The sequence below is a fragment of the Rhipicephalus microplus genome, chromosome X (assembly GCF_043290135.1).
Source record: "Rhipicephalus microplus isolate Deutch F79 chromosome X, USDA_Rmic, whole genome shotgun sequence".
Taxonomy (NCBI): domain Eukaryota; kingdom Metazoa; phylum Arthropoda; class Arachnida; order Ixodida; family Ixodidae; genus Rhipicephalus; species Rhipicephalus microplus.
In genome coordinates, this window is record NC_134710.1 from 261762123 (window position 1) to 261775486 (window position 13364).

A 13364-nucleotide genomic window follows, 5' to 3' on the forward strand; every position below is an offset into this window, starting at 1 on the left:
CAATTGCAAGCGCAAACATCAGCGTTGCTGTGGGCTTGGAGTGGCCGAACACACGAAAGTAGTGTTTCTCACTAAGGTGAGAGTCTCAAAGGATCAACACAACTAGCAGAATATTTCCTTCAAACAACTAGCAGAATATTTTCTTCAAAAGAGCTCGTGTATGTCTTACTGGGACACACCTGAACGGACGGGACGGTGCAGCTGGCTGCCGCAAAAACGCGGGTCAAGGCTTTGCTCCCTACTACATTATTTTGACAGGAACGCCAAAATGTGTATGGCCCCCTTGTTATACATCGTGTGCACGTGCGTCACGCAGCGCCCCTTCGTCACTTCCGGAATGCGCCACCGACATGCCCGGGTACCTACTGACTCCGTTGCCTACCGCTGCCGTGTTGTTTCCATGTGATTGCGCCAGTTTAGTTTCGCCTCACGATGAAAGTTTGAGAAATTACCCGCTGCTAGTGAGGCAAGTTGATTTAGTAGTCCACAAAGAAGGAACAGAGCTTCGGGGTGTTTCTTCGCCGAAAGTTATTACCTGAAATTGAGAACGCACACTGCGATTTTCTGAAAAGTACGATCTTGTTTGGCTGGCGCGGATTAACAAAAGTACTTGAAGAAACTCTGTGACATTTGTGTCTTCAGGTGTAACTTCATTACGGGCAAGTGCTATAGCCAAGCACTTACCTGCAAACAGAGATAGCTTACCAAGATACTGTACATACAAACTTGTACGCGACCAATGCGTGCACAATCAGCATGTAAGGGAGGCGTTTAAAATCGTGATGGCGATCGCAGAAATTCGGGTATTGCATTGAAACAAACCGTGAAAATGAATGCGAAACAATATTAGTTCACTGAAGTATAGCTGATCGGTACGAGTTGGGGAGTCAGGTTTTTTAAAAATTGGTCAATTAATTATCTAAAACGGTCTCCATCATTTTCAGGGACTCCACTCTACATATGCTACAACAAAAGTAAAATACAAGGTGAAAAAAATCTCAAAGCATACGCAAAAAAAAAAAAAGTGATGATAGCATTACCGCGGCACGCACCATGCGAAGTCTCTATCTGCCTCGCATAATATGTATTTTTCTCGGCTATTTCCACCAATTCCAATCAAACAGGCTCAACATCAGCACTGTTTAAAACACTTTGGGGGGGGGGGGGGGGGGATGCTGCTACTTTGAAGGCGTGGGCCGCAACAATATAATAATATTAATATTTTATCTCTCGTAAACTTACCTAGCTTGGCATGACTCGTTTTCGATGGGAGCTGCTGCGCTTCGCTCATTCACTCTTAAAATTGCGGCTCGAGAGACTTAGGGCTTTCACTTGTTCTTGGGTCACGCAATTTGTAGTGTTTGTATATTGAAAGCAAGATAATGGGCCCTTGTAGGTCGTGGCGGGCAGCCGGTGTATGCAGTGGCTGGTGTCGCACATCTTGATTTTCTGGTCTTGTATCAAGTGAACAAACGAGGCCTTCATGATCCAATGAGCTCGTTAAAGTACGACAACAAAAAACCACAATGTTTCTTTTTGAACATCGTACACAGCAACAAATGACGAGCCCCAACAAACCACGCTGCAGCACGTGAACTCAGGGAGGTACCCAGGGAGGTAACCGGGCATGGCGGGAGAGGGCGACAACGACAGAAGTGGCATCACATGAACACTATGTATTGACAGTCTAGGCTGGTCTTTTGCCGTCGCCGCCACCGCCGTCATTCATTGTATATGTATACTTATCTATATATATATTAAAACTCTGGAAAGAAAAAAAAAGCCACCCGTGCTCGGTGGCCAGCTCATCGCAATGCGCCCACGAGCGCTTATCTCTGACATGTACTTTGCGCCATGAACGGGGGGGGGGTTTGATGCTTGTGTGCGCGCGCTTACCGTAATTACTCGAATCTAACGCGCACCTTTTTTCCGGTTAAGCGAGTTCATAAATCGCATGCGCGTTAGAATCGAGTATGAACAAAAAAATTACGGTCAATCTATTGCCATCAACAAATCTAAAATGGCCGCCCCCTACGTGCGTCGGCATGGCGCGTCGGCCATTTCTGCCTATGTGTTTCCTATGTACAGCACTTCGTACGTGTGCTGAGGAGTTCGTCATCTAGTAGTGCATTAGCATCGACGGCATGGAAGGGCCGACTCCAAAAACTCGAGTGCACCACGATGCCGCTTTTAAAAGAAAAGTCATCGCATGTGCAGAAACAGACGGAAATCGGGCCGCATCGCGGTCGTTCGGAGTTCCCAAAACGTGCGTGCGGGACCGGCGGAAACAAAAGCAGAAGATTGTCGACAGCAAAGCTTCACGCAAAGGCTTCAGTGGACCACGGCAGGGTCGGTTTCCGCAAATTAAAGAGCTGCTCGGCGAGTATGTGCATGAGCAGCGAGCGGCACAGCGGCCCGTGACGACAGAACTGCTCTAAGTACGGGCTATGCAATTAGCCTTAGAAAAAGGTCTAATGCGAAGCCAGTGTAAAGCGAGCAGGTGCTGGTTAACTAACTTTATGAAGAGGAAAGGCTTTTGCCTCCGAAGGGGAACTGGCATATGCGAAAAGTTTTGTGGGGAAGTACGATGAAAAGCTTCACAGTTTTCAGAGGTTTGTCCTAAACTTGCGGCACAACAACGGCTACCTGCTTGGGAAAATAGGGAATGCCGATCAGACGCCTCTTTACTTCAACATGCCTGGCACCACAACCGTCGAGAAGAAGAGGGCGAAGCAAGTTCGCATGCTGACATCGGTCCACGGTAAAACTACAGTGACGGCAATGCTCTGTTACACGTCAGATGGGCACAAGCTTCGCCCGTACCTCATATTTAAATGGAAGGCGCTCCCGAAAAGAGTCGTTTTTCGAGTGGTGTGATCGTGCGGGCCAGCGAGAAAAATGGGTGCGCGTTGGAATCGATGTCTTACGTTTTTTTTTTTTTCGCGGTGGAAATCGGGTGCGCGTTACAATCGAGGGCGCGGTAGAATCGAGTAAATACGGTATCTTTCGGTGGGGAGAATCGTGTGCCTTCGGCTTTCACTGGAACGATTGCGGCAGTTTTCGGGCCCAGAAAGGTATCTTCGGTCTATGCATAGGCCCCATTTGCGAAAAGAGCGCGCTTTTCATACACAGCGAGTTATAGGGACACTTGTTAGTTTGTACTCATCCGTACCTGTGATTATGTATTGAGCATCGCTTTTTTTTTTGTTTAAACAGCGCGTTACGTGTCAAGCGGTAAACATTGTTAGTTCGCTCTCGTTTTGTGTGTATTGTTTTCGTGCGTCATTTGTGCATGAGCAGCGCACTGCACGTTTCGATCTACTTGCCGTTCTCGGTGTGCATTTCAAGTTATTGCTGTCGCATTCATTGCTTTGCCCTTGCGGCGAAGCTGTGACTTTTTTTTACGTATTTACTGCCTTTAGTCTACCGCTGCGTGCCCTCAGAGCTCGTAGATCGCTATCGCGCCGCCACGACCGCGATGTTGTGCGCGGCAGTTGCAGCAAATGTTAGTTCCTTTTTCAATCCCCGTGCGCTTGACTGCACACATGCCTTCAAAACAAAGTCGTTTTAAGCCGTCTACAATCGTTGCACACATGCCTTAAAACAAAGTCGTTTTATGCCGTCTACAATCGTATCTGCCGTGGTTTTGTCCCCAGGGTTTGCAGAAATCAGCGTTGCTTTGACTGGTTGAGTGTTGGATGCACGCACACTTTCGAGACCGTCAGTTACGTCGTCGCCATACATGATCGCGTCAAAAGCGGCCATGGTTTCATTTACAATGGTTGTGGCAATGACAATCACGCACACTATAGAAGACAGTGCGTACGCCGGTCGCACGCGTATGTACTTCCAAAGCTTCGAGTACGCTGCTCACGGCCTTCGTTCGTCGATTTTCGTAAAGTTTGTATCACCTGCCGCGATTAGGAAATGTGTTGGGAACATTCGAATTTAGACCCAATAGACATAATGAAATTTCGCTGAGGAATTTAACGAATTCACATCTGCCGCGGTTTCGCATCACTGAGATTCTACAGTGTTTAGATAAACGCCTCTTAAACTTATTCATAATAAATGGGGTAGGTTCGAAAAGCCTGGAGCAGATTGAGCTGCTTTATTGTCAAGGCGGCCGGATCACGCGCAAAAATTTCGATTTCCGGGAGATTTTCATGACAACCGTACAAACGGAAGAAACAGTCCAAATCCGGGAGTCCCCCGGCCAATCCGGGAGACTTGGCAGGTATCTACCATAGAAGATCTGTTTTGATATTCTTCCTCTTGCGTATGCACTACATTTGTACCATAACAGTGTATGAAGTGTTAATTGCAAAGGTAGGTCGCTTTGAATAGTGTTCGTTACATCTGGGCAGAGATTCAATGGGTAGTATAGGAAAATCATCATTTCATTGAATTATGGTTGTTGTAATCAATAGATGGCTTTATCTAAGATCATTGTAAATGGCTTTAAATGTTCGATACATCGCTGACAGGGCTTCCAAGTTTTTTTTTTTTTTTGTTATGGTAGGCATTTCACTATAGCAATGTTCTCTGCATTAAGGTTCCACTGTATTTTTGTCAATGTCTCTTTAATTAAATTTAGCTACACCAAGAGTTACTGAATCAACTGAGAGTAACTTTACTTGTTACAATAATCATACTATGGCCACTATTTGGTTTTTATCTGGAATTCATTTACAGTTGCTAAGAACTAGGGTAACAGCAGGAGCAATTAATTGCTAATTATATCAAGTAAATTAACTGGGTTAATTACATTACATCTGATGCACTTAAATATGACAACATAGTAGTAATAAATTTGCATTTGACTGAATGTACAGCTTTAATTAAAGTGCAATGAAATATGCCAACATCGCAGAGAAGTATTGTCACTCAGGAAAAGAGACATGTAAAGAGACGCAGAAGAAGAAAAGGCAGATCATAACATAGCAATAAATACTCAATAAACAAGGTTAAAAGTGCAATTCAACATACGAAAATGGAAGTACCAGTGATTCAGTCAAGTCTCTCTATCTCTCCGACTTCTCTCATTTGTTAAAAGATACAGAAAATACAGGAAAACCCATCCGCAAATTTACAGTAGCACCACGAAACATGACAGAAATTTCAGAAATCTAAATAAAGTGATTACCTCAGCATTAGAAGAGGTTTGTGGTGTGCTCATATCATCCATGGCACCTTTCTTTGCGTCACTTGCATCACCTGCAACAACAGAAAAAGAAACCCTATTCATGCTTTTGCTAGCACAAACATAATATTGGCGAGTCAATTTCGTTCAGAAAACCATGGCAGAGGAATTAATGTGCACTGTGCAAGCACATCAACTTCTACAATGTGTCTAGGTCATTTCACATTAAAATAATACACAGTAAAGATTTTGTTGTATATAAAAGAAAAACATCAGCATAAGAGCTCTCTTACACGTAACAAATTTTATACAAGAAAAACTGCAGTGCTTTTATAATTTATGCCTGCATATAAAATATTTCACCAAAAGGAACAGCTGGCTTTTCAACATGGGAGTACCAATTAGTATAACAATACTACTACAATATCCTGAGCAAGCAAACGCTCTTGCGGAAAGATAATCGCACAAGATTTGGAGGGGGATCCTTACTCCATCGCAGACCGATATTCAAGATGGTGGGGAAGAGGCTCTAAAAAGAATGTACACCTGTGATTCTAAAGGAACACTTTATTGAATACACTTGCATTTACTGTTTTGTACTAAAATTGAGAGAACCCTTTTAAGAGATTTCATGCGTTATGATAAGGGGGAAAGACATTCTTCAAATGTTCCGACAATTTGTGTCAACTCGCAATGCAACTAGGAGTCCACAAGCTAAAAAAGTTAATAGGGAATCATGCACATATCTAAATATTCTCAGAACTTGGGTCCTTCACTTGTTCATAAGGGGCATACTTCCAGTCTCCGAAAAAGGCGGAAGGGGCTGTTTGCACGGTCAAGGGCAAGCAGCTGCTGCCCAAGCAAGCAGTCAATGACTGAGAGTGCGGAACACTTTTTCTGCCTGCTGGCATCACAAAGCAGGTGACCTTTTAAAACTGACAGCTGACCAATAATCCCTCTCATGCTACCTAAAGGTAAAGGCATCCACTCTGCCTAAAAAAGACCCTCACTATGAATGAACGAAAAGGAAATTTTAAGTGTTCATTGTTCCTTGTCGTGCACGACATTAATTAGAACAGATAAGAAAGCCAAGAAAAATATAGGGAATGTTGTCTGCAGTAATTTAAGAAGAAAGTGGATGAAAGGTAACTTGCCACAGGCAGGGACTAAACCTATGACCTTGGAATGATGCGTCCGATGCTCTACCAAATGAACGACCTGCATTGATTGATATGTGGGGTTTAACGTCCCAAAACCACTATATGATTATGAGAGACGCCGTAGTAGAGGGCTCCGGAAATTTCGACCACCTGGGGTTCTTTAACGTGCACCCAAATCTGAGCACACGGGCCTACAACATTTCCGCCTCCATCGGAAATGCAGCCGCCGCAGCCGAAATTCGATCCCGCGACCTGCGGGTCAGCAGCCGAGTACCTTAGCCACTAGACCACTGTGGCGGGGCTACGACCTGCATGGCTCTAGCATTGCCGACTAACAGTCCTAGGATTAAGTGCACACATGTACTTCATAGCGAAGACAGGGAGGGAGATGACCGCCACTCTAACTAGTAGAGCATCAGATACATTATTCGAAAGTCGCAGGTTGTTCTTGCCAACAACAAGTTATCTCTTCGTCAACTTTACTTTCTTCTCAGTTACATTATAATTACCATATTTACTCGAATCTAGGCCAATCCCAATTCTAGGCTGACCCCCAAAAGTCCGAAGCCCTGAGGAAAAAAAACTTACCTCGAATGTAGGCCGAACAAAAAAGCATTCACAGAGAGACGATTTATTGAACATAAAAATGAAACAAAGCAGTTGGTTCTTGATACAAATACCTCAAGAAACATAGAGCCGCTAGTCCTGTTGTGTGTGTTTGTCATCTTTTTTTTTTCGCGCTGCTTCTGGTTATTTGCATCATAAAGATGCTGTGCTTGCCGATTTCGCGCTCATTCCGAGTTGTCGTCGCTGTTTTCTAACAGTGTGCAATCCTCGGTGCTATCACGCACAATGGATATGCCGTACTACTTCAAAGAGCGCACAATCAAAGTTCCTGTGTTGTCATCTCCCGCTGCAGCCTCTTCATCGATGTAATTTTTTTTTGTCCACTCCAAAGTCCCGCCCGGCTTGAATGTTGGACGGTGACTTTGCGGCTGGGACAATTTTTCTTTTATAAGCAGCACTATTCGCAACGTCTGGGTACCGTGGCATTGCTGAGTGGTGGCGGCCGGAAGCGCTGTTGAGACGATTCAAGTTTTGGACCTGCTTCAAACAGCAGATGTTGCTGCTTCTTTTGCCGTGTTTTTGGTCGTTTTTCAACATTGTGAATGGCCTCGATATTACCATAGCCCTTTGAGTCTATTAAGTTAAAGGTAGAGTAGAAAAACAAAAGGCCGACTGATTTCACTGCGAGCCTCGATGCTCACAGCCTATATACACAGGGAAGAATAGTAAACCTCCCGTTAAAATTAGCGCTCCAAAAAGTCATGAGCGGTTAAGAGGGTTAAATTTAGCAGGCAAATAACCAAGGCCCATGAATGTTTGCACCACCCATTTTGTGTACAAGTACAGCAATTTCCAGGTTTGCAGTTTTCGCGCTTAGTTTATCAGCCCGACATGGTCATTGTGCAAACAGTACCAGAATTAAGTTAGGTATGCATTCCGCCTGTAAAATAGAATGAAAGAAGCGGTTTCAAAACGTTCACCGCATCGTTAAACATCTGAGGCTTCTGCGAAGTGCCTCCGTGACCTTCACATCTGCAGCAATTTATGTTCGGTCTTACTTACTGATGGCGTTTTGTTTTGTTTTTTGTCGTTTCTGCTCTGCACCATGCTATTTTTTGTACTTCTCAAACACCGAAACATAGAATAGTAACAGGAACGTCACCACTTGAACTTGAAAATTGCATATTACCACTGGTTTCAATTGCTGCTTGTGACTTCATTCTCTTGATATTCTGTTGTTGTTTTTTTAACCAAGAAAGCACCCTAAAACATATTGCCAGCATTATGACATGCCGCAGTTGGTGCTTGTGCTTCGGTCTTGAAAAACAATTTTTTTTCGTCTGCTTATTCTACTTCATATGTTCAGGTGTGCTGAAACAGCTTCGCTCAGAATGCAATGCCAGCAAAACTCTAAGATGAAGCGCGTCTCCAAAAATGTTTCCGATATTACTGAGAAATTTGTACTGAGGCTCCCAATATTATACTTTTCCTACATGACACCAGGTGTTGCGCTTGATTACGCACAGCAAGCAATGTGAAGAGCATACATGTGAGCCTTATTTACAATTTTGCACATATTTATATACCCAATGTGCTACCCGGTAGCACATTGGGCATTTATTTACTTAAACGGGGGGTGACACCGAATTTCGAGGCTATCCCGAGCCTGTTGTGGGTTTCCCCTGTATGCAAGGACTCTCCACACGAAGAGTCAGACACAACAAACGCGTAGAATATATTTTAATTCACTTCTAAAGATGTAGCTGAATGCCCACTCTCGCAATCTAGGAAAATCGCTTGCATAGCAACACTGACGTTTCAGAATAGGAGAAGCAACGGCAGTTGTCGTGACGTCACATCAGATTTGTAGTGGCGTGAGTGACCTCCGCCATCTACGAAACGCATTTTGTGAACAAGGAGAGAACTAGCATGCCTGCTGTTACCGAGTGTGCTGGCGTCCCTTGCAGAGACACTGTGTGTGTCCGTCAAGGACTGTGGGTGTTTTCGAAAAGACACTCGACGGGTCGTTCAGAGATGCTGCGCACGTCCAACAGCGGGGCTGTCTCATATCCTCCATCAGCATCTGGGCGCCTATAAAAGGCCGGCGCATAGAGCGTCGAGTGGCTTCTTCATCCACGTTTTCTACATATGTTGTGAATATAAACACCGTTTCCTTCTTGCTGCCTTTTCCTTGCTGCTGCCTCGATGCTACTGCAGCTGGCCATGACGACCGTCAGCGCGTTTGTTTTGCTGGCGCTTGGTGTGGCACGTGTGTATGAGGGCAGAGGAAACTCAACACAATGTACGTTGCAGCCTTGTGTGCTAACGTGACCAAGCCACCTCTGCATCAACGTCACTGCCCAATTTGGCACCGCAAAACCGAAACTGAAAATGTCTACATAAGTAGAGCAATATTAAATTATTTAGCGAAAATACAGGAATCTTGGTGTGTGTATCATGCTTCCTGAAGCTGAAGGAAATGCTTACAGCAAAGAACACGCATGCCACAAATTTGGTGGTACCATTATTATACACTAGTATGCTAGCGCTCCCCTACTTTCTCAAAAAGATAAATCAAAGAGCCAATGAAGCGTGAAGAATTGCACTCTCCACCAAAAGCGTACTTTCCGGTACAGCCTTTCTCATGGCGATCATCTCAACAACAGTTATGTTGGATGCACAGTCGTGCCACCTATAGGTCGTGAAAGTTGCGAATAGTGAAACTGCCTGTATGTCGCCATTGAGCTATGCCACACACAGACCACTTAAAGGACGACTCGAAATCACCTATGGCACGGCTAGCCTCAACACTCGCCACAAAGATCACTTAAGCCCGGTGTTGGCTTAAGCTACTACAACTATTATACCACCTGGGTAGCGCTAGCTGTGAACCACTTCCCTCAATGAAAAATGGTGTGTTTTTCAAAATCCTCAAATCTAAGCCAACCCTGGAGTTTGATGCAAAGAAATTTGAAAAAAAAAAAAAACCTATCAGCATAAATTCGAATAAATTCGGTACCACAAACAATATCCCTATTCTTTTTTTGGCTTTTTGCCTGTTAGTTCTAATTTATATAATTAACACTGTAAGCACACACCAAAATTAGGTGAATACACAATTTCATACAGGCACAGGAATGAAGAAATGATAGAGGCACAGCGTATCGATGACAGTGAGAGAGAATGCGCAAGTCAACCATTGATTACCTTGCATAAGAAGAAATCAAATGCCTTAACAGTTATCTTTCACCCCCCGCCCCCAAATACTGAATTGATGGGTTTGCTTATTTTCTGGGCATGTGAAGATAAGTTTTCGTGCTTTGTTTATTTTGTGCTGTTTAGCCACTTCAGAGTTGTTGGTTGTGATAGTGGAATCTTGACCTCTTTCTTGTGTCTGAGTTTATACACGACATCTTTTAGAATCAAAAAGTTTGACCCAGGTAGGCAACTCTTACAGTTATTAGCACAGTCTACAACACAGTACTCCATACGCGACATTGCAATGCGCTAGCAACTTGACACAGCTCCACTGATTAGCTAGCTGCTGAGCAGAGCACACAAGATGCTTTTTATTCACTCCCACACCCCGTCGCCACTGACTCATTGCTTTTTTTTTTTTTTTATAGCATTGATCATTATTAGAACAGCCCACTTGTCTTGTAGCAAGAAGTACCAACAGCAAAAAGAACACACTTCTTTATGATTTCAAAAATAGGGCCACTACCTTCAAGAAGTTGCTTCAGGTCTGCAATGCTCATCTGTGCTGTTGCTTGGCCTACTTTGTCCCCGAGCTGGCAGGATAAATAAAACCAAACATGGTTATTGAGTAAACTTGAGCAATATGTATTAGTGACACTAAATCCAGCTGTCAGAAAAATGCAGAAATAAAAAAGTTAGGTTAGTAATTTTTATAGCACATCTAAAATCACCATTTGAAAGGTACAGTGCTGACAGACGATACCTGATGCCAGGCTATTGGTGCGATTGAAATGGTTGCAACAAGCAGTAGTGCTACCTTGACAAGTATATCGATCGATATATGGGGTTTAGCGTCCCAAAACCACAATATGATTACGAGGGACACCATAGCGGAGGGCTCCGGAAATTTAGACCACCTGGGGTTCTTTAACGTGCACCCAAATCTGAGCACACGGGCCTACAACATCTCCACCTCCATCGGAAATGCAGCCGCCGCAGCCGGGATTTGAACCCGCGACCTGCGGGTCAGCATCCGAGTACCTTAGCCACTAGACCACCGCGGCGGGGCAAGGGGGGCAGGTCTCTTAATATTCCAAAGCACCATATTGTATTACAGTCAAGCCCGCTTATAACGAACCTGAGCGTGACGCGGCATCTGTTTGCTGTATCCCGAAGTTCGTAGTAATTGAAACACAGGTTTTCAAAAAAGTTGCAAGTGAAAACACAAACTTTTTTTGCCCCAAAAAGTCCGTGATGCACGTGTTTCGAAGAGCGGAAGCGATAAGGGCAGTCTCGAGTTCATTTAAAACGGCAGGGTGCTCGTTCGCCAAGGCCCACGGCATAAGCTGCATGAGGCACTGGCTCCAAAGTTTCGTCGTTCTCGCAATTCGATTCCTTCAAATCATTCTCGCCACGTACTTCCTTCACAATGCCCCAATCCATGCACGGTTCCGCAGTGTCGGCATCATCATCGGCCGTAATTACACCATCGCAACAGATGTCCCACCCGCTCTCCCAGGTCGGAGTCGACAACGCGCTGCCACAAATCGCCGCCGCAGTTCGGAAGCTTCAGGCTCAGCATCAGGCCTAACGTCAACAAAGTCGGTCTCGCGAAAACAGTTTCACGCGCATATAGCCGTGACCGCCGCCCACGAAATATTCACCATTTTCATAGCTGAATACCGGGACGCCCGAAGCAGCAAGTTGGCTGCCAGGTAGTCAACAGCTATGAGCAAGCGCTCCGCAATGCGGCAACGTCCGGATTACGCTCAAGCCAAGCGGTCACACTTCTGACGTTTTGTTGAGAGGCCGGAAAAAGCGTGCTAGTCCTCCCGTCAGCCATCATGACCACACACGCTCACCAAGAGCGAGCAAGATGCGCACATGCGACACACATGCCAGAACGCGTGCAACAGCTCTGGGCCCGATTCCAGTTAGAAAACGAAACTAATTCGAGCCAGCGTGGTGGGCGTTGCGGAGCGGTGGAGACGGGCAAAGGGGTTGTGATCAAGAGAGGAGAGCACACTTGCGAGAGAAGGGCAAGGAGGTGCGATAAACAGAGGGGAGGATGCGGCAGGAGGGCGACCTTGAAAACCAAAACACACGGGAAGGAGGCAGGTTGGGTAGCTTGCTTGAAAGGTCCGCGTAACTTGCACGTAGGAAAACTTGGAAAGAGTGCATGGCCGCCTGAATCGGTGTGCGCAGCGGTGTTCGAAGAATTGGCGGCTGTGGTCAAAAAATTGTTTTGTTGCGCCAGCAGGTTTGCATGATCTCGCGAACTTCGATATTTTGCGATTTGTTCCATGCAAATTAACAGCCGTTTTCGCGCTTCTGCACGCACGCAGAAGGCATGCTGAGATGAGTGCGAAGTGAGCGAGAACAAGTTCTAAACACGAAACAAATCGCAGATTATCAGAGTCGGTGGGGTAGCGTATGTGCGCGCAGTAGACGCAGACTATTGGATACAGTCGGTGGCCGACGATGTTGGCAAACGGTCTGGTCACTCCAGGCCGGCGACGCTAAGGACAGTACCAGTGATCAAAAACAGGGTAGATGGCCGACCGGTCTTCGAAAGATCGGTGGCAGTGTGAAAACACGGGCCTCGTCTGACGATGCGGGGTGCTCAGTGTAGCGGGGGGACAAAGGACGGAGGGGTGCATAACAAAAAGCGGTCGGGAAGAGCGGAAAATAGAGGGGCGCGGAGGCAGGGTCGGCGTTTAACAATAAGAATGTATGGGCACCTCGCCGATGCCTGATCGTTGGTCGAAATTGGTTTCCCGGGAAGTCGACAGACCGCTGACTTCGTTCGCTGTAACCAATCAGCGGCGCCCGGAGACGTTCGTTCTAACTGCGATTGTGTGCCATTGAACCAATGTATATTTTCACGGTCACGCGGATATTCGTTTTAAGTGAAAGTTTGTTTTAAGTGGGGCCGTTATATTTGGGCTCGACTGTAGTTGGAAGACGTTACGATTTGTTGCATTTAAAAAAAACTGTAACAGAAATAGAATACACAGTTGAAATCTGCTGCTACAATTTCCACCAGACAAGAGACCATCATCAATTCTTGTTATTTGCACTATTCTAAAGTGAGCTGCACTCTCTAACACCATAAATTTCCCTTGCTGCCTTGCCTTAATGGTCACACAAATGTCAAGTTGTGACATTGAGTGCCTGTGCAAGGCAAGTGGCACACGGAGTGGCTACAGCAGACCAGTACAGTGAGCATCCGGCTCCCTGCATCTGACTGATACCAGTATCTGCACATTTATGGCAGTCACTTGACATTGGAAGAC

The 13364-nt window shown here is 45.4% G+C and overlaps 1 protein-coding gene across 1 annotated transcript in view; it reads right to left on the bottom strand.

The window, feature by feature from the left end:
* Positions 1 to 13364, bottom strand: part of LOC119161569 (uncharacterized) — a 90120-nt gene that overhangs the window by 38371 nt on the left and 38385 nt on the right. The window contains exons 8-9 of the mRNA XM_037414109.2: positions 10595 to 10661; positions 5147 to 5217 (exon numbers count right to left, since the gene is read on the bottom strand). Coding sequence (XP_037270006.1) covers positions 5147 to 5217; positions 10595 to 10661 — 138 coding nt within the window. The remainder of the gene's footprint in view (positions 1 to 5146; positions 5218 to 10594; positions 10662 to 13364) is intronic.